Below are 25,236 nucleotides of genomic sequence, written 5' to 3' on the forward strand. Positions count from 1 at the left end.
CATAATGCATTAAAGCAAAGGTAATACAGTTTTCTTAATACTGGAAATTAGATTAGGCAAACTGTTACATGACTTCTTTTCAAGAATAGCTGTGGATATCCAGCATATCAAAATCAACACTCTGTACATAGCTATAAAATGTGTGGCAGCTGAAACCATAAAAACAGGCACAAGAGTACAATATCAAAAATAAATGTTCAAAGAGCATCTGGATTTTACTTATTAAAGATATCACAAAATTGTTAAGGTGGTTCTCAGCTTGATTTAAAAATACAAAATTAACTGTAAATTAAATATTAGAATTTTACTGCATTTGAAGAAATTTATTTGATAGTTCTCTTGACACTACTCAGAATTGAGTTTTAGGTCTCATGTAAATAATACTAGTGTCCTTCTGTATATTCTGCCAAGCTCGTGTTTCCATTTAATGCACAATATTTTGATGATAAACCGAGCTATCTTCTTCAGGTGATGTGAGTTTTGCTCTCACGTGTACTCTCTCTCTGGACTCAAGCTAGATTGTGAACCATTGTTGGTTTCACACCATGTAGTGCCCCCAGAATTTTACGAAAGTCTGGAGACACTTGTGTTCCAGCCGTTTCAAACACGCACTATTTTAAAGCAGGCGTAAGGATGAGCATGGGATACTGCACCCATTTATTGTTTGTGCAGGCGAAACTGGAAGGGAGATAATTCGTCGGCGCTGGCAAGTGTTCAGCGCGACCTGCCAAGAATAATTAAATATGGCCCGGAAGCTCCATGGCCAGCTGCAAAGAGTAATGCAGCTCTGTATTGTTGAAAAACAAATGGAGTGACTCGAGATAGTGACTGTTTATTAGACGTTTAAGTGCTGTTGAGAGTACGTGGACTGGACGTGGATAGTCAGCCACAATAAAAGCTTATATATTAATTGTGTTCAAAAATGTGTAATTAACTGATTCTGGGTGCCCGGTAATGTGTGGGCTTACTTCATAAAGTTAAGTTGTTTTTTTGTATGAAGTGGAAATAAATATATTCTGGTGCACTGAATGATATTCCAAGAATAGAGTATTTTTTAAATAAGAAGAGAGAGAGAGAGAGAGAGAGAGAGAGAGAGAGAGAGAGAGAGAGTGAGAGAGTGAAATTTTCCCCTTCCTAGCAGTGAAATCTTCAGAGAAGCGTCCGGTGCTAGCAGAAGACATCGGCGCTGCAAGAAAGCAGAACCGGCATTCTTCAACAAGTAAGTTCACGAAAATGCTTAAGCTGTATAGAGAGAGCTTAACATTACACAGGGCCACCGTAAGAACATGTCGACAGTAAAGAAAGGACATGAGAAAGAAGGGGAAATATTAAAGAAGTTATAAGAAAAAGAAAAAAAACAGTTGGGAGTTGCCATAGCAACCGATAACGGCGAGGCTGAAGAGCAATTCCATGATACTTATCCAGAAATATCGTGTTGATAAATGGTGAAATGATTAAGGGAATCAAGAAAATTTCACAACGCTGCAGTTAGTCTCAAATCACCGATGCCGCCGTCTACAAATGCTGACGCCGCCGCACACCAATGGCGACACCACCGTACACCAACGCCGACGCCACCGTACACCAATGCCGACGTCACATCACACCAACGCCGATGCAGCCGTCCACAAAAGCCGACGCCATCACCCACCTATGCCGACGCCGCCATCCATTGATGCTGAAGCCGCCGTACACTGGTGCCGACGCCGCCTTCCACTGATGCCGGTGAGCTACTACTGACCTTTGATTGTTTGTGAAGTGTGGGGGGTTGTGGAAATAAGCAAGTGTACTTTTAATGATAACTAGATTAAACGCAAAGCAAAACACAATGGAAAAGGAACATCAATCTGTAGAGTCTGTTGGGTTGTGGGAATTGAAAAACAGGGGCCAGATTTAGGTGAATTAATGAGGTTTATCAAAGCACAGTTTGAATCACAGAACACAAAACAGGATGAACTGAAGGCAGAATTAAACTCTAAGTTACATTTGCAAAACACAAAACTAGAGGCTCAAGTTAATATCCTAAGTAATCAGATGTAAGAATGGAAAAAAGCAATTGAAAAAAGAACTGGCCGATTCCCTGAGTGAACAGACCAATATTTTATTTAACGATTTAGAAAAAAGAGATGAAGCTCATTTAAATTGGTTAGTTCCAAAATTTGAATATGATGTAGACTGTAAATGTAGTGATTTGGAAACACAATTTAATGAAAAGTACGGCTCTTTGAAAAATGTATGTAATGTTACATTTGAGGTGGTCAAATGAGAATTAACTACGCTAAAAACCAATGTCCAGAAACAAGATAAGTTGCTCCCTCTAGTACAGGTGCAAATTTCAGGGGTCAAATCACGGGTGGAAACCATAGAACAGAACTTCAAAGAAAAGTTAATGACTGCAGAGCTTATAAATTTGAATGGCTTAGAAGAACAAGAAGAAGAATTAATAGGACGAAAGTTTGAAGAGAAACTAAGTGTTGATATCTCTCCGCCTATAGTAACTTCCAATTTAGATAACACCAAGAAAGACTTAGAAATGTTGAGGAAAGAATTCAAGCTTATGCAGGAGAAACCAGAGAAAGGCACAGTTTCCCAAAATATTATATTAAATAAGGACATGATAATTGATTTCCAATGGGGATCAAATTCAGGCTTGTCGAGACAGTTTCCTAAATTAAAACCAGATGGGGTGGTACACCCCACCCATTTCTTAAAACAGTTTAACCAAGCCATACCTAAAAGTTGGGAGGATGCTAAGAAAATAGAGTTTGCGGTAGGTTATTTGGAGGGTGAAGCTTCAGAATGGGGCATCCTGTATTTAATAGATCCTGTGACGGGAGAGGAAAAGGGAATGTATAATGTTAAGGATATAAAACGATATGTACAAAACCCCTTGGGACGCTGACGTTCTGTGTCAACTGGTGGAGTGACGTCCGCCGGTTCCCGAGTTGGGTTCAGTGTTGCTTCCACATTAGTTTTTCTACACCAAACTCCCTTAAAATCTTTGGCTATCCTGTAATCTATTTATAGCCCTTAAGCTATCCTATCATATCAGTATTAAAAGAGACCAATTATGACTACACGATTATGACTTATTTTAAGGAGTCACAATAAACATTAACCTCTAAGCATGAGATAAAACTAACAGGGTAACATTCTAACAGGAGATATAATATGATGGTACTGTTTAGGAAGAATGATACCTAGATGACATAAACTGAACATGTGTATGAAATATAAAGTGAAGTGACTAACTGAATAACTATTTGATTATAGTGTATATAATTCCTATTTTTATAGAATGATTTATATTTTTTGTAAAGTGTGATGTGATCGGGGAGGGTTCATATCTAATTTTGAAACGGGTGGGTAGCATAGGCACAGACACGACCTACACACCACGCCCTTCATACAACCCTCGCAAACAAGTGTGACTGGTTCTTCATCATTTGCCGTTTCATAGCAGTTGCTAAGATCTTTTCTTCGGGGACTTCAAAGGTGACGGTGAGAATGTCCATTTTGTAGGAGACGCCGAACATCATACCTCCTCCGGCTTCTCACTTAAGTACCGGCGAAGTGGGGATCCTGGGGAAGGGGGGTTGGAAGGGTTTCCTGTCTTTGGGGCTGTCTTCTTTCTTTCTTCGATCTTAGCAACCAATTCTTTTATTTCCTTTCTTACTTCTCTTAAGAGTACCAATCTATCTTTCCCTCTGTCCACATTCATGTACTTCTATCCCTGAAGTCCTTCTCTTTTCTGTGATTTCTAAAAATCTTCAACTAAGAACCTTATTGGGCCGAAGAATCAGGATGCAAGATCACACTTTCACACTCAAACAATTAAATACAAAGACGCAGACAAGTAATACACAGGGAGATGTAACAACCATCACAGATAAGGGGGAGGTAGTACTCAGGAAGAGCTCGAGCACATGTGCTAAGTAATGACAGTTGTACTTGAGATATGTTTAAGAAACTTCTGATGATTCCAGATAAAAGTTCCAAAATTCCCAAAATCCTCCTCTTTCAAACACATTACATGTACACAAAAGTAACTATTGAGTCATTTATTGGGGATTCTGGTATTGAAGCTGGTAAGAAAGTTTTAGATTACTATTAGTGTATTTTTGTGACTTATGAGAACAACTGCCAATGTTAACATGGGAGAAACTGAGAGGTGAATCCTGAACCATTAGCTGACACGACTGGACTAGCAGGAAAAACAAAGATGCTCTCATTGCTGGTTTCACAGAGTACATTTTCATCTCTGGAACTGGACAGCTTAGCCACTGGACTGGCACCACTGAAAGCTATTGCTCCTTAAATGAGGAGCCTCTGTCGATTATGTTGATGTTTCCAGTGACATGTTGTATCAGGGCTGCCATGAGCACAAGGCACTCTTTGAATTTGAGGCACAACAGTATTTTCTTTTAACCTTGGGAATGATGAGCAAATGTATACAAGGAGGGGTCCCTATTCCATTGAAGGAGAAATAACAGCAACCCACACCCCTTCTACCAAGTTCTGTACAGGCTGTATTTGTTATCGTTATTTATGCCATAAAAGGGAAAGGAACCCACCTCACTGAGCCTTTCATAGGAGACATATACACGTCGTATAGTTCTGTGTGTAGTTTGAAATGGTGAAACAGGATTGGTCGCCCATCCCCACCATGGGGGAATGTGTAGAAGATAGATCCTAGCCCATAAAAGCTCATGTTTTTTTGAACTGACAGTTCCATTAGGCATCATGACAGTTGTGCCAAATCTGTGATGGTCACCTCCCAACCAGTGTCATGTAGGACTTTGCACTTCACATCTTGCCTCTCTCCAGTTAGCATTGGTGGCACTATACGAGGGGCGTTTGAAAAGTCCGTGCAAAGTGCGAGAGATGGCACCACCGGTGCGTATTGAGGTCATGTTTAGTTAGTAGCATCTTTGGAAAGAATGCACACCAAGTTTCAGCCATATTGGTGTATTTCTTTGTGTCTGGCATTTGTGTGAGTCAAGGAAGTAGAGTGATAGTCAAAAAATGGACAAAAAATAATTTCGTGTGGTGATTAAACTTTACTTTATGAAAGGCAAAACGCCTCAGGAGACTAAAGAGAAGCTTGATAAACACTACTGTGACTCTGCACCTCTGATTAGAACAGTTTATAAGTGGTTTCAAAATTTTTGGGGTGGCCATATGGGCACAAGTGGTGCTGAACATTCTGGATGTCCTGTGGGGGTTACGACTCCAGAAATCATTGATAAAATCCATGATATGGTGATGGATAACAGAAGAGTTAAGGCGCATGAGATTGCTAGTGCTGTGGGCATCTTGAATGAATGGGTGCATAATATTTTGCATAAACATTTGGACATGTGAAAGCTATCTGCAAGATGGGTTCCGTGATTGCTCACGCTTGACTAAAAACGGAATTGTGTGAAGTGTTGCAAGAGTGGTTTGCAGCTGTTCAGGAAGAATCTGCAGGACTTTAAGCATCATTTCCTCACTGTGGATGAAACATAGATACATTACTATACTTCAGAGACCAAACAACAATCTAAACAATGTGTTACCAAGGGAGAAGGTGCACCAAAAAAGGCGTAAGACCATTCCTTTGGCCAGAAAAGTTATGGAAACTGTCTTTCTGGATTCACAAGGGATAATTCTCATCGACTATTACAGGCGCATATTATTCATCATTGTTGTACCGTTTGAAAACCGAGCTGCAAGAAAAACGTCAGTGATTGGACCGCAAAAAAGTCATTTTCCATCACGACAGTGCACCAGCCCACACCTCAGCAGTTGTGGTCCCAAAATTAATGGAAATAGGATTCCAACTCGTTTCACATCCCCCTGTTCTCCAGAATTGGCTCCCTCAGACTACTATTTGTTTCATAATTTGAAGAAATGGCTGGCAGGACAAAGACTTTATTCAAACGAGGAGACGACTGCAGCAAATAGTAGCTATTTTGCGGACTTGGACAATTCCTATTATTCAGAAGGGAACAACAAACTAGAAAAGCATTGGATGAAGTGTATAAGTCTAAAAGGAGACTATATCAAAAAATAAGAAAGGTTTACCCCAAAACATGTAAGTAGTTTTTATTTTTGCATGGATTTTTCAAATGCCCCTCGTACTTCTGTAGGACAAAATTTGCGTAGCCCCTCTGTACGACCTTTTTTGTGCATAGCTTTTTCTAAGCACTGGTCAGAAACTACTATTTACTGGACTTCAGTGTTGTTTCTTTAAGATTTCCTTTCCAAAATTTCTCCAAGTAGCCAAGCCCAATACAGATGTCACTGGCACAGAACACATTACCATCTCAGTTTTCAGTGTCAACTAGAGAAGACAGGTGTTGATCACTTGCAATGATTAAATGTGACACACAGACCTTCTGTTAAGAACAGTATAAGTTTGCATGTAGATTTGTTTCTGTGAAGATTAGCATCCCCATTATTTTAGTATCACATGCACAGAAAGGTGGATGATATGATGTATTCTGACTGCTGAAATTACTGAATCAAAAACAGTTCCTAGAACTTAATCAAAATTTGCACTGAAGTGAAAACTAAATTTTCCATATAAATTACAAGGTGTACAACTTTGCTTTCACCATTTTTTCCCCAACATTTGAGACTTTAATAAAACAAATTGGTTGCACATGCATCATTTAAAGTATTTTACATCGCTGGCCACTACCATCTTCCATCTTTCGTGCAGTGTACGAATCCCACGTCGAAAAAATTGTTCATCTTTTGAAGCGATCCACGAATCGATCCAATTTGAGACTTCTTCATGAGATTGGAAATGTTGATCAGCCAGGCCATGCGCCATTGATCTAAACAGGTGATAGTCAGAGGGAGCAATGTCTGGAGAGTACAGCGGGTGGGGTAGGACTTCCTATTTTAATGTTTCCAACTACGTTTTGACCTCTTTTGCAACGTGCGGTCAAGCGTTGTCATGCTGCAAAATTACTTTATTATACCTCTCGCTGTATCGGATCGGAGCGTGGAATGTCAGGTCCCTTAATCGGGCAGGTAGGTTAGAAAATTTGAAAAGGGAAATGGATAGGTTAAAGTTAGATATAGTGGGAATTAGTGAAGTTCGGTGGCAGGAGGAACAAGACTTCTGGTCAGGTGACTACAGGGTTATAAACACAAAGTCAAATAGGGGTAATGCAGGAGTAGGTTTAATAATGAATAGGAAAATAGGAACGCGGGTAAGCTACTACAAACAGCTTAGGGAACGCATTATTGTGGCCAAGATAGATACGAAGCCCACACCTACTACAGTAGTACAAGTTTATATGCCAACTAGCTCTGCAGATGACGAAGAAATTGAAGAAATGTATGATGAAATAAAAGAAATTATTCAGATAGTGAAGGGAGACGAAAATTTAATAGTCATGGGTGACTGGAATTCGAGTGTAGGAAAAGGGAGAGAAGGAAATGTAGTAGGTGAATATGGATTGGGGCTAAAAAATGAAAGAGGGAGCTGCCTGGTAGAATTTTGCACAGAGCACAACTTAATCATAGCTAACACTTGGTTTAAGAATCATGATAGAAGGTTGTATACATGGAAGAACCCTGGAGATACTAAAAGGTATCAGATAGATTATATAATGGTAAGACAGAGATTTATGAACCAGGTTTTAAATTGTAAGACATTTCCAGGGGCAGATGCGGACTCTGACCACAATCTATTGGTTATGACCTGTAGATTAAAACTGAAGAAACTGCAAAAAGGTGGGAATTTAAGGAGATGGGACCTTGATAAACTGAAAGAACCAGAGGTTGTACAGAGTTTCAGGGAGAGCATAAGGTAACAATTGACAGGAATGGGGGAAAGAAATACAGTAGAAGAAGAAAGGGTAGCTTTGAGGGATGAGGTAGTGAAGGCAGCAGAGGATCAAGTAGGTAAAAAGACGAGGGCTAGTAGAAATGCTTGGGTAACAGAAGAAATATTGAATTTAATTGATGAAAGGAGAAAATATAAAAATGCAGTAAATGAAGCAGGCAAAAAGGAATACAAACGTCTCAAAAATGAGATCGACAGGAAGTGCAAAATGGCTAAGCAGGGATGGCTAGAGGACAAATGTAAGGATGTAGAGGCTTATCTCACTAGGGGTAAGATAGATACTGCCTACAGGAAAATTAAAGAGACCTTTGGAGATAAGAGAACCACTTGTATGAACATCAAGAGCTCTGATGGAAACCCAGTTCTAAGCAAAGAAGGGAAAGCAGAAAGGTGGAAGGAGTATATAGAGGGTCTATACAAGGGCGATGTACTTGAGGACAATATTATGGAAATGGAAGAGGATGTAGATGAAGATGAAATGGGAGATACGATACTGTGTGAAGAGTTTGACAGAGCACTGAAAGACCTGAGTCGAAACAAGGCCCCAGGAGTAGACAACATTCCATTGGAACTACTGACAGCCTTGGGAGAGCCAGTCCTGACAAAACTCTACCATCTGGTGAGCAAGATGGATGAAACAGGCGAAATACCCTCAGACTTCAAGAAGAATATAATAATTCCAATCCCAAAGAAAGCAGGTGTTGACAGATGTGAGAATTACTGAACAATCAGTTTAATAAGCCACAGCTGCAAAATACTAACACGAATTCTTTACAGACGAATGGAAAAACTAGTAGAAGCTGACCTCGGGGAAGATCAGTTTGGATTCCGTAGAAATACTGGAACACGTGAGGCAATACTGACCTTACGACTTATCTTAGAAGAAAGATTAAGGAGAGGCAAACCTACGTTCCTAGCATTTGTAGACTTAGAGAAAGCTTTTGACAATGTTGACTGGAATACTCTCTTTCAAATTCTAAAGGTGGCAGGGGTAAAATACGGGGAGCGAAAGGCTATTTACAATTTGTACAGAAACCAGATGGCAGTTATAAGAGTCGAGGGGTATGAAAGGGAAGCAGTGGTTGGGAAGGGAGTAAGACAGGATTGTAGCCTCCCCCCGATGTTATTCAATCTGTATATTGAGCAAGCAGTAAAGGAAACAAAAGAAAAATTCAAAGTAGGTATTAAAATCCACGGAGAAGAAATAAAAACTTTGAGGTTCGCCGATGACATTGTAATTCTGTCGGAGACAACAAAGGACTTGGAAGAGCAGTTGAACGGAATGGATGGTGTCATGAAGGGAGGATATAAGATGAACATCAACAAAGGCAAAACGAGGATAATGGAATGTAGTCGAATTAAGTCGGGTGATGTTGAGGCTATTAGATTAGGAAATGAGATACTTAAAGTAGTACAGGAGTTTTGCTATTTGGGGGGCAAAATAACTGATGATGGTCGAAGTAGAGAGGATATAAAATGTAGACTGGCAATGGCAAGGAAAGCGTTTCTGAAGAAGAGAAATTTGTTAACATCGAGTATAGATTTAAGTGTGAGGAAGTCATTTCTGAAAGTATTTGTATGGAGTGTAGCCATGTATGGAAGTGAAACATGGACGGTAAATAGTTTGGACAAGAAGAGAATAGAAGCTTTCGAAATGTGGTGCTACAGAAGAATGCTGAAGATTAGATGGGTAGATCACATAACTAATGAGGAGGTACTGAATAGGATTGGGGAGAAGAGGAGTTTGTGGCACAACTTGACCAGAAGAAGGGATCGGTTGGTAGGACATGTTCTGAGGCATCAGGGGATCACCAATTTAGTATTGGAGGGCAGCGTGGAGGGTAAATATCGTAGGGGGAGACACTAAGCAGATTCAGAAGGATGTAGGTTGCAGTAGGTACTGGGAGATGAAGAAGCTTGCACAGGATAGAATAGCATGGAGAGCTGCATCAAACCAGTCTCAGGACTGAAGACCACAACAACAACAACAACTCCCTGTATTGCGGCCATTTGTCTTTTAATGCTCTGCTTAATGCATTAATTGCATTTGATAATGAGCACCTGTGATTGTTTCACTTGGTTTTAACACCTTATAGTACACGGCACTGAGCTGGTCCCACCAAATACAGAGAGAATCTTGGAGCCGTGAATATTCAGTTTGGTCATCGACATGGAAGCATAGCTAGGATATCCCCACGATTTTTTGCATTTAGGGTTATCGTAATGAACCCATTTTTTGTCCCCGGTCACAATGTGATGCAGAAATTCCTTCTGTTTTTGCCTCTGAAGCAACTGTTCACCAATGCACAAACGCCATTCAATGTCTCTTGGTTTCAGCTCACACAAGACCCAAGTTCCTTCTTTCTGGATCATGCCCGTAGCCTTGAGACGTTTTGAAATGGCTTGCTGTGTCACTCCCACTAATCATGCAGTTCTTCTTGAGTTTGATGAGAGTCTTCACTCAGCAATGACTCCAATTCTGCATCTTTGAAAACATTCTCTCTTCCACCACTATCCCGGTCTAGGACGTTAAAATTACCATTCTTGAAGCATTTAAACCAGTCACGACACATTCTTTCATGAATAGCATGCTTACCATATGTACTTGAGGGCATTCAATGAGACTCAGCTACTGTTTTCCTCATATTGAAACAAAACAGTAACACCTACCGCAAATGACGAGAATTAGGCTTGTAAACTGACATTTTCAATCAAGAACAACTTTATGATGCAGGTACAAATCGACTAATGTTTGAATGAGGTTATGTTGACGGAGGTCCAAGCCAACTGCCTGATGTCTGCAATCTGTTTCTTTCGACTGCTACTTGCCGTTGTCGCTGCATATCGGCAAATGGCAGAAGCAAAGTTGTACGCCTTATAGTATCATATTTCTACTAGTTATAACAATGTTTAGAGTAGATTGGGGTTCATTCTATTCTTACAGGATAATATATGGAAAAGGAAAAGAAACTTCAGATTGATTATGTGGAAGAGTTATATACAGATGGATAACATGAGACCAGTTTCAGAACATGAAGGGGAATAGAGTGAAGAAGTCGAAGGTCCTACAATATTTACATAGGAATTGGTGAAAACAAATAAAGAGCTATAGGAAGAAAAAGCACTGGACTGTGACAGAACACCATCTGAGGCACTGGAAGTCTTAGGTGTAAATTCAACAGCCAGATTGACTGAAATAGCAAACAGAATTTAAGACTCAGGAATTTGGCCCCAAGATCTACTAATGACCATTCTAACGTCTTTACCTAAAAAGTACAGTGCAAAAGAATGCAAAGACTATAGGACAGTTAGCTTTTTAATTCATGTTACAAAGGCTATAATGATGAAAACTATTAATTTTTGACAATATAATGTAATTCGATAGAAAAGAAATCTACTCACCAAATGGCATCAGAACACACAAATAAAAAAGGCTATAATAAGGCAAGCTTTTGGAGCCTGTTGCTCTTTCTTCTGGCAGGAGAGTTGAAGGGGAAGGAAGAGGGGTGAAGGAAAATGACTGGGGAGGTCTAGGAAGAGGTAGATTTCAGAAAAGTCGCCCAGAACTGTGGGTCAAGTGAGACTTATCAGATGGGATGGGAACGGAAGAGTCTTTCATTGTTTTATTGACTGGGAGAACGCATCCAACAGAATCAACTGGAGTATACTGCTGAGGGTTTAAAGGATGTTGGTAAACCAGAATGAGATTTTCACTCTGCAGCGGAGTGTGCGCTGATAGGAAGGTAGGAGACAAGATACTGGCAGAAGTAAAGCTGTGGGTACCAGGCGTGAGTCGTGCTTCGGTAGCTCAGTTGGTAGAGCACTTGCCCACAAAAGGCAAAGGTCCCGAGTTCAAGTCTCAGTCGGGCACACAGTTTTAATCTGCCAGGAAGTTTCGATGTTGGTAAAGTTTGGAAAGATAGAATGTTAATAAAGGAGATGTACACGAGCAAAAACTGACAGGTAGAGTAGGGAATGGAGGGTCTGTAAACAGAGTTTCACTCTACAAAAACTACAGTTTAGTAGTTTTGGTACAGTACATCAATGACGTAGTATATGGTAGGGTTACCAGTAGTATTGGTTGCATTGGTAGGGAAAGAAATGTAAGTGAATGTGTGAGAGAGGAACCGGGATCTGATAACTTTTCATTGTTTTTTGTTTGTTTGTTTATTTCTTGTGCACACAATTAGAACCACACATCATTCAGCAATAGTCCTTTATGTCTTTTATATCCTTAAAAAACATAGACTACATTTTATAAATAATAAAAATTAGTTGACCGCTTAACATCTGAACTTCTATGTAACTAAAGCAATTACTTTTGATGCAAATACAATTTGCATGCACAAACATAGAGAAGTCTATATTATTGTTGATATTTTATACTCAATAGAACATTCTTCATTGTGATCAAAGGCAAGAGTTTTCTATTTTTATTCATAAACACAAAAGTCATTTAGCAGTAACACAAACATTTCTTATATAAGCTTGATGAAGTACTGAATCAGGACAAGATACCTCTGTTTCACATTATAAATCAACAATTTTTGAATAAAACCTCAGTTAAGCATTGACAGTTTCAATTTTGTGATAAATAGTGTTTATTTTTAAGTAAAAGACAGGACGATAACTATATAGAACAAAAATGTTCTGTAGGTTATACGGCCCTTTAAATATTCTCATTCAGTTTCTAAATGTTTCACCACTTCCAGTTTCTAGAGGAATCTAACAAGACACTCATCACATACGCAGAAAAAGCAAACAAAATTAGGTAACGCCAGATAGGCATGCAACACATCTAACATTGTGGTAATGCAGTCACAACATTAACTGATCAAAGCTACTAGGAAACCTACCATAGTCCATGCTTGCTTATGGTAGTCAAAGGAAGCTGATGGTAGTTTCACAACTGTAGGTGTAAGGCAAGGATGCTAACTGTCACCAAAGCTGTTCAACATGCATGGAGAAGAACTGATACACAAGTTGATAGAGGACCCAAGAGGAGGAGAAAGGATAAAGACTATAAAATACATAGATGATCAAGCAGTCCTGGTGGAATCAGAAAAGGAGCTACAACAAACGTTGAAGAGTATTGCAACAAAGGGTGAGCAGTATGGACATAAGATAAACACAGAAAAGATAAATGTTATGAGAATAAGCAAGAAGGAAATTCCAGTTAACATATTCTTAGACAGAAAAAAGATAGAACAAGTTAAATTCTTTCTGTACCTGGAAAGTTTTATGACATGGAAATAAGGAGGAGGGTATCAATGAGAAACAGATTATTTGAAAAGGTTAAGCAGTCACTAATATCTAGAAGAATTCCTATGGAACTGAGAAAAAGATTTATTAAGTGTCATGTCTGGAGTGTAGTGTTAAAGAGCAGTGAATTATGGACAGATGAAAGCAGTGAAGAAAGATATTTAAAAAATTTTTAAATGTGGGTACAGAGAAGAATGCTCAAGATGAATTGGACTGACAAACTTAATAATGAAGGAAACTAGTGAAGAAAGAAGATTATTGGAAGAGACCAGAGAGAGGAAAATAATGAAAAACATTCAACAATTTCTTCTATTTATAGATGAATCATGTAAACCCGCAGTGACGTTTGTACAAACCACAATGGAAGACTGATACCAACCAACAACTACAACATAGATAGTACCATCACAGCAGATGTTACAGCAATGATTGTTATTGCACAGACACTATGAGAAAATCACCTAATCTCCCGCAGTTTTATTAATAAACATAGTGTTGGATCCCATGTAAATGTCAGATAGAAACCTCCATCACTATTGAGAAGGTCATGTGTCAGGCATGTCTCAGTCATGTCGTAGAACACTGTCTTACTAATTTGAAGCAACAGATGAAACTTCAGTTCTCTAAGCACCCAGCAGTTTGATAAAACAATTGCTGTGAATGAATAAATTCCTGATTTAGCTGACAGCAACCAGCACTCTTGTATTGCTGAGCTTGTGTATTTATTGTCTCATCTGTGGCCTGCAGAGACATTGGTCTCCCCATGGATTTAAATTGTACAGCCTTAATTTGGCCAAGAAGAAGGCCCAGGACTGCTGTTCATGTGTGAGTCTAGCTTGCAGTTATACTTGAGAATGGTGACAAGTGTATCTCCTGAAATGTACCCATTTCTAGTGATACCATTCAGTTGTGCTTCCAAGAGACAGTCATGCTACTGAGAGAGGTGGTACAGTGGTTAGCACAATAAACCTGTACTCAGGATGATGATGATTCAAAGCCACATCTGACCACTTGGATTTAACTTTTCCATGATTCCCCTAAATTGCTTAAGACAAATTCCAAGATGGTTCCTTAATCGAAGCTTGTACTTCATCTCTAATGATTTCACTGTCAATGGGTTGTTAGACTCAAATCTCCTTTCTTCAGACAGAACTTATATCTAACTTTACATAAAATATTTACAACAAAATAAGCATATAGCCTGTTAGACATAGCATTTAACAATGTAAAATGAGTTCTGAAAATGTATATAACTTACATTTTTGCTTTCCTTATTGATGACATGGCAAGAGCACGTTGTACCATGGCTTGATTAACAGCAAAGGCAGCAAGTACACTAGCGTAGTTCCCTATAACAACACTCCAGATTGTATGTCTCTCCGTTGGATCCAGACTTAGTCTGCAACAATAAAGAATTAACCGTGGGGAATTATTTCTACTCATTCTGCTTTATTTGTAGCAAATTAGATAAAAAATGGCTGGTGAGCAACTACATGCATCTTGACACTTACTCCCATTTACATCATCAGAAGTAGGTTTCTCAATATTTCAGTATGAGAACGAACATCATATTCATCTCTGTTCTTGCACTAATGTCAGCTTTTAGGTACAATTTGACTTTTGGAAATTTGGAAGTTTGTGGCAAGGTCTTTTGGGACCAAACTGCAGAGGTCATTGGTCCTTAAGCCAGCACACTACTTAATCTAACTTAAACTAACTTACACTATAGTCAACACACACACCCATGGCAGAGGGAGGACTCAAACCAGGAGAGCCGCACGGACCATGACAAGGTGCCTCAGACCGCGTGGCTACCCCGCGCAGCCTTTGACTTTTGAAGGCTATGCTCTCAAAATACATAGCTACAGTGAAAGGAGAAAACAAAGGAACTTTTAGAATGTAAAGAGCAGGCAGTGAGATGCGAACATTAAAGAATACATTGTTGAGTGATGTGGCTGAATTAAGTATTCATAGAGCAGTAGAAGTGAAGAAAACGTTCATCTTTGTGATCCATATTTCTACTACAAAACTAGATTTATGTTTTCATGCTTTGTCAGTTCAAGCAAATTAGCTTGTTGATTTTCATACTGTCAGACATTATGCACTTTCACAAGAAGGACTATTTGGGATCTACAGCTGAGCAGTTATTTTCAGGGAAACTTGATGATTTTCGAAATATCTCTTTTGTTCTGCCATAAAACAGAGATGGAGAAACAGCTGCTAACACTGCAGAGAAAATTGTGTTTCTTGCTCATTTGTTCTATTTTCTTCAGTGTTGGATGAATAAGTCAGGCTCTCTGGTACTGCTTAGAATGAATTATTTTCTGACAATTTTATGGAAATCACTAAAATTGTTAGATGCACCACACCTTTATAAGAATTTTTCAACAGAGATAAATTTTTAAAGGTAGCAAAACATATTTAATAATTTCTCCCTTCATTTGTGACTGCAGAAGTCAGGAAATAGGTAATAGATTGTCTCTTATTCTTTCTGTTGGCATGAGTGATATGGGAACCGAATTGACTGAATTACAGTTGGAATTATTATGTCTTTACTGCAATGAAAAGAAGTAAATTTTTGCAGAAAAGCATTTTAAGTTAGTGGAGCTCACAAAGTGTTAGCAGTATTGATGCTTCGATGAATGAAAAAACAAGGCCTATTTAATATGCAAATACATTAGCCAGGAAACAAAAGTTTGTTTATTTGTGTGAATAAGCTATTTGGCCTGTCTATCATTTAAAATGTCTCATCCCTTAATCTCTTTGAACACACTTTTTAAATAAATAATAGTTTTCTTTAGTCCACTCTGTCATCCCTTTAACACAGGCCAGCATGTTCAGGAGCACTGTGTTATATCTTAGAAGCTATATTTAATTTTAAGTTCCCAAGTAAGAGAAAACAATATACTCAGTTTGTCATGTTGTCAGAATTATATTTCAATTACAGTAATACAAAAAAGTTACTAAACTGATAGCATTAAATCTGAAAACTGATCATGTTCAACAGAACTGAAACTGAGTATAATTAACACAGTCAAATATAGTAAAAAGTAAAACTCAGTTTCATACTGAGAAATAATAACTGAATTTAAGTTGTTATATTGAATTTCAGACTTCCATAAATATATATCCTTTCTCCTAACTTCAGAAACAGCTACTGAAAGGTAACAAACGATTCCCAATTTTATGGAAATTACAGTTTCAAAAATTAATGCAATTACATGTGACAAACATTAGATGTGAATCTTCAGATTTTGAAATAATCTTGCCTGTGAGGGTGCACAACAATTGAGAAAAACCTGTGCATGCTTTGAGATCCAAGGGCAGACTTTTATAAGAAAAGTATGTTAACAACATTTTGAAGGATCACAGTAAATACTGACATGGGCATCTCCTGTTACAACTGTGAATGAGTTAATAAAATATCAAAGATGTTTGACAGACCCCAAATACTATAAATCACCAAGAAAATATATTTTATATATACAGCAGTATTTTTATGTTCTGTATGAAATTAAAATATTGTTTTAACTGGAGAAATGAAATGATCACATGAATTGGGCAGTAAGTTGTAAACAAAGGCAAATTTTGGTAGAGGTGGTTTGTCTGGTGCCCAATCAGTAAGGTGTGATACAAAAGGGCCATTGAGCCTGTTTGGTAAACACTGCATATTCACTTTTCATAAGAGTATTTCACCTAATTTTGTACCTATTTTTTTTTAAATTTCTTATAGGTGATTTCTTTTCAGCATATGGACAAAAAATATGCCTTATAGGTATGTGGTACATCGCAAAATATTCTGAAGGAAGATTAATTAAATTTGTATGATTTTCAGATTTTCCATCTTGATGATTTTGAAATGTGCTTGGGTATTCAGTCAGACTGCATCAACCAAATGAGGTACATTTCAGTATACTGCTTTGTTACCAGCTTGTTGCTGGGACACTAGTAATGGGGAGGAAGCAGGTCTACACGGTGTGGCCTAAGCTCTTCAGTTGGTATTGGCATGACACATTGTCCATGTGCTTCGAGCCATTCAAGGCTGTGTTACTTACTTAGCTGTAAACAGTTATCTTTAGTTATTGGCTCATTGCATAGCAAGATCTGCACAATTCTTTTAAAACACAATCCCATAATCTGTTGGCCTGTTCTAACACTTTGGTGTCATTATAATTCATGTTATGCTAATTTTATTAGTGTGGGGGAACATGTTGCCATTGCTCTTCCACTAGATGCAGCTAAAGAAATATGGCTTGAAACATACTGTATACTCACAAAAACAATTCCACCAAAGCCAAATGATGGGAGTGCACTTGAACACCACTGAGGAGATTCTGAGAGAATCATCCTCCCAGCAGATGAGGGATAGTCTACTGTCCAGTTACCATTTCAAGTATACAAGTAGAAAATACACATCCCACTAGATGATGATGCCTGCAGGAGAGTAGACGATGCATTAAAGATGCTCATCACTATGTACAGAAATCAGATCATTTCATCCAGCAGCTTCAGAGCGTCCAACTAGGCCAGGAAGACTTCATGATGAGCTTCAGTGTGGTACTAGGGTACCTCAAGAGACTGCCTTAACCTCATAAGAGAGGAAGTCAAGCCATTGTTGATAAAAATCTTTTAAGTTCATTCCCACATCAAGCTACTTCCTGTTTGATAGGTATTAACACAAACAGACCAATGGAGTGGTGATGGTCCACTTGGTGTCACCAGCAGTAGCCAACATACTTGTCAAAGTATTTGTAGAAGTATTTCTTGATTCAGCAGTCTACAAATTCTCAGTTTTTGCTGGTATATGGATGATATGCTCATGATCTGGCCACATGGAAAACAGCATCCCCAAGATCCAAGACTTCCTGCAACATCTGAATTTGCTGCCTCAAAACCTGAATTTGCTGTCTCAAAATTCCAGGTTCACAATGGAGACACAAGAGAACAACCAGCTTCTGTTTCTGGACATGCTAGTCAAGCAGGACCAGATGATACATTAGAAACATAAACCAATTAATACACCCAGATTCATAGTTGCACACTTCCAGCAGTCATGTCCCTTCACAATCAGAAATCGTCCTCAGTGCCCTAGTGCACACTATCTCTAATCTAACAAGCTTGGAAGTGGAGTTGCAGCACCTGCGCATGGTTTTCCAGAAGACTGCTTACAACCACCATCAGGTCAAGCCTAGCATGAAACCAAAGGTACCAAGGCCACAACTTGCAGAGGAAGGAGACAGACCTGTTTCAATGGTAATTATCCCTTATATAAGCAAAACACCCTCAAAAATTGGAAGAATATTTTGGAAACATAACATCAGATGTGTATTTCTCTTAATGCAAAGACAAAAGCCTTGTTTTGGACTGTTAAGGACAACCTAGGACCCCAAAAACCAGGAATCTTCTTCATCCAGTGCAGTGTGTGATGTAGCACATTGGGCAGCTTCCATCTGTCATGTTCCCCTCCCCCAATAATTAACACATTTTTCCTAAATTCATTAATTTCCAAAATTCCGATTTACATAATGTATAATAGGCACATGAAAACTTTAATTTCATAGTTAGACCTAAATCAGTGTAAATTTATTACTCAGATCATTCATTTGCTTTTTCTAAATGCACTGAAATAATTAGTTTGGCTGGAGACATGTTGATTACTAGGTGTAAAACTTAGCTTCCACCATTTTTTCTTGAAGTTCAGGGCTTTATTGTGAAAACCTTACAAAAAAATTATGATTCATAATATCGCCAATCGCTGGCCACTACATTCTCCCATATGGCTGGAGACATGTTGATTACTAGGTCTAAAACTTTGCTTCCACCATTTTTTCTTGAAGTTCAGGGCTTTATTGTGAAAAACTTACAAAAAAATTATGATTCATAATATTGCCCATCGCTGGCCACTACATTCTCCCATTTTTCGGATAGCATATGAATCCCGTGGCAGGAAAACTTGGTGTCTTTTGTGGGGATCCATGAATTGATTCAATTTTGCACTTGTTCATATGATCGGAAGTGCTGGCCAGCTGGACTGTATGCCACTGATCGAAAAAGGTGGTAGTCAGAGAGAGCAACGTATGGAGAATATGGCCGGAGGGATAGGACTTCTCATTTCAATGTTTCCATCTATAATTTGACGGGTTTTATGACATTGGGTCGAGCACTGACCTGCTGTAAAATTACCTTTAAGTGTCTATCACTGTATTGTGGTCGTTTCTGTTTCAGTCCTGGGCTCGAACACATCAACTGCTTTCGATAATGATGTCCTGTGACTGTCTTCATCTGTTTCAGTAGTTACGAAAACGTTCTGTCTTCCACCGCCATGCTGGTCTTTGACATCAAAATCACCGTTCTTAAGGCGTTGAAAACATTCTCTGCACATTCTTCCACTAATAGTTCCCTCACCATTGGTCTTACCCAGCATTTTAAGAGCCACAGCCACAGATTTCTTCATGTTAAATCAGAAAATTAAAACTTTCTGCAAATGGCGAAAAATGGGTACATAAGTTGACGTACTTAATCGAGAATAACCTTATGATGCAATTACAAATTGACTAATATTTTTATGGCATTATGCTTACAGATCCCTAAGCTTATTGTATTACACCTATAACCAACCATCCGAACCCCACTTGCCGCTACTGCCGTCTATTGCAAAACAGAGGAAGCAAAGTTGCAGACCTAATAGAAAATGTCATTAATGGAAAATATTCATACACCACAAGTCTGCAGATTTGGGGTGAAGTAGGAGACATATTTCAATATTAGGACCTATACTGTTCAGCAGTGTAATAATCAAGTTTTACAGTAACATATACTATTTTTTCTGAAGTTAAAAATAATCTGTTAATTGAATTTGAAGTTCATAGAGGCTGCCACTTTTCACTGCAAATTCTGTCATAACTACTGTGATAATCCGGATTTGGATTACATACTTTGTTGCCCAGAATTTACTGAATAATTTTACATACATTACTAATTAATTGGAGCGCTAATTAATTATTTCAACTTTATTTTGCAATATGGCACTCATTCATGTACATGAGAGGATTCACACTGCAGAACAAAAGTAATGTGCACATATTTTTACAAATATCTAACCAGCAATATTTTTCATAAATCAAAATCATATTAGTTCATCAGAAACAGTAAATTCCAACCCACCCAAATTTTAAAGAAATACATAGTTTTGACAGTTTGTTCTTATGCCACTCTGTATAAGACCACACCTACCATGAAAGAGTTAGTCTGCAATGAGTTTTTAATTGAGCAAAACCTATATCTGCCCATATGTAGCGCAGTCGATCTGGTGGATAAGTGAAATCAAAAAGATTTACTACATTCACAATGTGTTTCATGTCCTGCTGCTAATTACTGAATAATTCAGTGATAATTTAAATAATTACTCTTAGCATGAACTTATCTCTGAAGCCAATATATGTATCATTCTGTAACAATGGCTTGTAATAGCAGTGTTGACTAATGAGAACAAAGTCTTGCTGTGCACTCATAATTAGTTTCGGTGATTCCATTTAATATGACAAACACTGTGATATCTTTTCTAAATCATGTGGAAACGAGACAGAGTGATTTGTTTTGTGACTTAGGTTGATTGTTTATTTGCCACTCTAGAACAGTTGTGAACTATAACATTGGTGTTAGGTTACTGTGCGTATAGAGGGGGGCTTATGGGCTTATGTACGTGCGTATAGAGCCGTTATCAGGTATAGTATATGGCTGCCCATTTATTGGTACCAGACTGAAGTATTTTAACTTCAAGGTTTTGGGTGGAGTATGTTATTGACAATAGTCTTTTTTTCAACACCAATATTTCAGCCATTTTTCAATGGATTTGCAGGCTACCAAGGACTCCATACAGGTAAATTGGGTAGGCTACAAGTGTGCAGGAAAATGTACGAAGGTAAGACCATCCAGGTGATACAGGAAAGATGCACATAGTACAAGTGTCACACAGATAAGGAATAACCAATGAAGACAGCTAGGGCAGAGCACTGCCATTCCAAGGAGTATAGGATGAATTTTAAAAGAGGTCAACACATTCTGGGATTGTGTTTTAAACGAATCAGTGGAGATCCAACTATGTGATGGGCTGATAAATAAAGCTAATGGCTTTCAACTAAGTAAGACTTGGGACACAACCTTAAGCACACTGAAAACATGGTGACAGTATATAAGAAAAGCCATTCAGATCACACTAACTGAAGAACTTAGATCACATCACATAGATGTGATGCCTCCTCACCGGTGGAAACCCGACTTCCACAGTGGTAGCGCAGAGACTGAGGATCATGGCTGATGTCCCAGAAAGGTACTTCCTCCTCCACTTCACCAGCAGGTCTGCCCACTGGTACCAAAATTGACAGCAAGAGGGACAGGTTGTATAAGATGACATCTGAAGAAAGACAAATCAGCCTTTGGGGCAGTCCATAGATGTCAAAATATTTCACCATTTGGACGACACCATTGAATTAAATGCACTAAAACATTTCAAAATGAACTACAATGATCACAGTATTAATAAGTGCACATAAGTATTCTGATATAAATGTCAGACTTTGCCACTTACCAGTTCCCATGGTTAGAGTTGTACCTGAACAGCAGAAAGAATAGTCACTTGCAAAATCTGAATAAACTAAACACAAGCAGGGAAGAGAATTAAAATAATGAAAATCACTTTTAAGGTCCCCATGACATAAGCATATTTACAACTTGTTTCATAATCATTAATCTAGTGGAAAGGGACATAACTCCTCTTTTTTTTTAATATAACCTATCAGCTTATAAATTGCTAGGATAATGTTTTTCACCACCCCTATGACTTGCATAGCTTGTGTCTTTTTTGTTAGAATCTTCTTTTCTGAAACTTTCTGGATCACAGGAAATCACTATGTTCAGCCACCTGTATGACAGAGGCAAAAGCAAACTTGTACTTTCAGTGGAGTTTAGTGTGTCTCTGACCACATATAGAACAATACGCCATTCAGATTGTCAATGTGCCTCAACCAGTAATTTCAAGTTTGCTCTGTCACTTTACTGCTGGCAAGACTGCTACCATGGAAAAGTTACACGTGACACCTCAGTATATTGCTCAAAATTCTTCTGTTATTTGTGAGGCACTAAACATTGAGAATATGCATAATTGTGGCTTTTGAAGTCAAAACAGTGGCTGGGAGCTATCTAAAAATTATGGCTCAGATGGGATTTGAGCAGACTCCAACAGAGCTGCACACTGCCTTTCTGGGGGCAATTTGGAGGGCTGTGTCATCCTGACACAGACAGTACACTATCATTTCTGTATGACCAGCCCCCCTGCACCATGCTGCAAAACATAGGTGGGCAATGGAACACCCGTAAATGGAACTCAGATCAGTGCCATTTGGTTTACTTCACCAGTGAGTGTAGGATTTGTCCAATATATAATGATTTCCATACATTAATTTGAAGATGGCTAAGTATCAATATATATCACAGGCATGCAGTTCCACAAGTCTGACAGGGGTCAATTGTGTTTTGGGCTAGTACTATGTACTGACAACAGACACCTCGCATCAGTACTGAGGATATTTCATAGTTGTGTACTGTTGAGATGCAATCCTCCAACCCACTGCTGAGTCCTACAACTGACATTTGGTGATGCACCCATCCTTAAAGATGATAAAGGTTGAGAGCAGCCTGCCCACCTCATGAACACCTTCCTCTGTGAGGCAGGAGTTGGCCAAACAGAATGGTCTTCAGGTTTTGCTGACTTGAATTCCATTGGGACATACTGAAACTTGTAATATGTTGTCACAGGAATCATTCTTACATGCTGGATGACTGTGACAGAGCCTTTCACTCCCTGCTCCCATTCAGTCTAAGCACACACACGCTTAAATATATGTGAGTGGTCCAAACATTTCTGAGCAATTTACAGAAACAGTACACATTGAGCTAATACTCAGATATTGTGTAGACACCTACTCAAGAAGGTCATGAATTGTATTTGATGTTTTTACCATTAAATGATAGTTCCAGCTATGAGTAAATTTATATCAGCTGAACTGCAGCCCACAAATATGTGGAAGGTATATACAAATATGGGTAAGATATAAAATGATTTGCCTTAGAAAGGCAGAACAAAGATCCTTTGACATGTGACCGCATACCCCCACCACCACTGTTCACTGACCACTGACCTTGGTACTCATCCACTTTAGTTTGGCACCTGCTATGATCCAATACAGTTGCTTACTGCTTAGCTGTGCTACTTTAAAATGTGTGACAAAACTGACAATCCCACTAAGTGTGAGCTGCACAGCATTATCCACTTTTTAACTGCACAAAAAGTCCCACCGATTGAAATCTGTAGACAGATAACTGAGGTTTATGATACTGCGATGAATGAAGCATCAGTTCAGAACTGGTATGTCATGTTCAATGGTGGATGGAGGAATGTTCACAATGAAGAGTGCTTGGGCTGGCCCTCAGTGGTGACTGTACTCATAGCAAGGATTGAAACCAAAATCCACAATTAGTGGATTGCGCTCACTGCTTTCCCCCAAAACTTACCAAGGTTAGAGCAAAGTCCACAAAGAAGCCGTGGATTACTCGAGGAATAGAGGTATGTTGTAAAACAAAAAGAAAACTGTATCTGTCAATCCGAAACATTTCCATTGTTGATGCTATAGCACATTATAAGAAATACTGCAAAATATTAAAGACTGTAATACAGATGCCAAAGCAAATATATTACAAGGAAAAGATAGTCATATCAGATAAGAAAATAAAGACAATATGGGATATAGTGAAGGAGGAGACCAGTAGAACCAGACATGAAGAGGAACAAATAGCATTAAGAGTAAATGATACATTGGTGACAGATGTGTATAGCGTTGCAGAACTTTTTAACAAACATTTTATAACAGTTACTGAAAAGATGGGGTTGTCAGGTTTGGTAGATGCTGTTATGGAATACCTCAGACCAGACATTTCAAGTAACTTCCATAATATGAATTTCACCCTCACTACCCTAACAGAAATAATGTCCATCATAAAATCTTTAAAATCAAAATGATGAAATATCAACAAAGTTAATTAAAGAATATGATTCTGAGCTGAGTAACATATTAAGCTATCTGTGTAACCAGTCGTTTATCAGTGGAATATTTCCTGAATGGCTGAAATATGCTGAAGTTAAGCCACTGTTTAAGAAGGGAGATGAAGAAATAGCATCAAATTTCCGTCCAATTTCACTGTTGCCAGCATTCTCAAAAATTTTCGAAAAAGTAATGTACAGTTGGCTTTATAACCATCTTATCTCAAATAACATACTGTCAAAGTCACTGTTTGGATTTCTAAAAGGTTCTGATATTGAGAAGGCTATCTACACTTACAGTGAAAATGTGCTTAATTCATTAGACAAAAAATTGCAGGCAACTGGTATATTTTGTGATCTGTCAAAGGCATTTGACTGTGTAAATCACAATATCCTTTTAAGTAAATTAGAATATTATAGTCTAACAGGAAATGCTGCAAAATGGTTCAAATCTTATATCTCTGGCAGGAAACAAAGGGTGTTATTAGGAAAGAGACATGTATTAAGCTATCAGGCATCATCCAACTGGGAACTAATTACATGTGGGGTCCCACAAGGTTCAATTTTGGGGCCCTTACTTTTTCTTGCGTATATCAATGACCTTTCATCAGTAACATTACCAGATGCCAAGTTCGTTTTGTTTGCCGATGATACAAACATTGCAATAAATAGCAAATCAAGTGTAGTCTTGGAAAGATCAGCCAATAAAATATTTGTGGACATTAATCACTGGTTCCTAGCCAATTCTTTGTCACTAAACTTTGTAAAAACACACTACATGCAGTTCAGAACTTGTAAGGGGTGTCCCACGAGTATGTGTCTAACTTACGATGACAAGAAGATAGAAGAAGTGGACAGTGTTGAATTCTTGGGATTACAGCTTGATAATAAATTCAATTGGGAGGAGCACACCACAGAACAGCTGAAGCGTCTTAACAAATCTCTGTTTGCAATGCGAATTTTGTCAGACATAGGGGATATAAAAATGAAAAAGATGGCATAATATGCTTACTTTCATTCCATAATGTCACATGGG

General features: G+C 38.4%; 1 protein-coding gene across 1 annotated transcript in view; it reads right to left on the bottom strand.

The window, feature by feature from the left end:
• LOC124606785 (sodium-coupled monocarboxylate transporter 2-like) overlaps nt 1-25,236 on the bottom strand; it is a 237,205-nt gene that overhangs the window by 49,784 nt on the left and 162,185 nt on the right. Inside the window, exon 8 of the mRNA XM_047138848.1 lies at nt 14,364-14,504. Coding sequence (XP_046994804.1) covers nt 14,364-14,504 — 141 coding nt within the window. The remainder of the gene's footprint in view (nt 1-14,363; nt 14,505-25,236) is intronic.

The sequence above is a fragment of the Schistocerca americana genome, chromosome 3 (genome assembly GCF_021461395.2).
Source record: "Schistocerca americana isolate TAMUIC-IGC-003095 chromosome 3, iqSchAmer2.1, whole genome shotgun sequence".
Classification (NCBI taxonomy): Eukaryota; Metazoa; Arthropoda; class Insecta; order Orthoptera; family Acrididae; genus Schistocerca; species Schistocerca americana.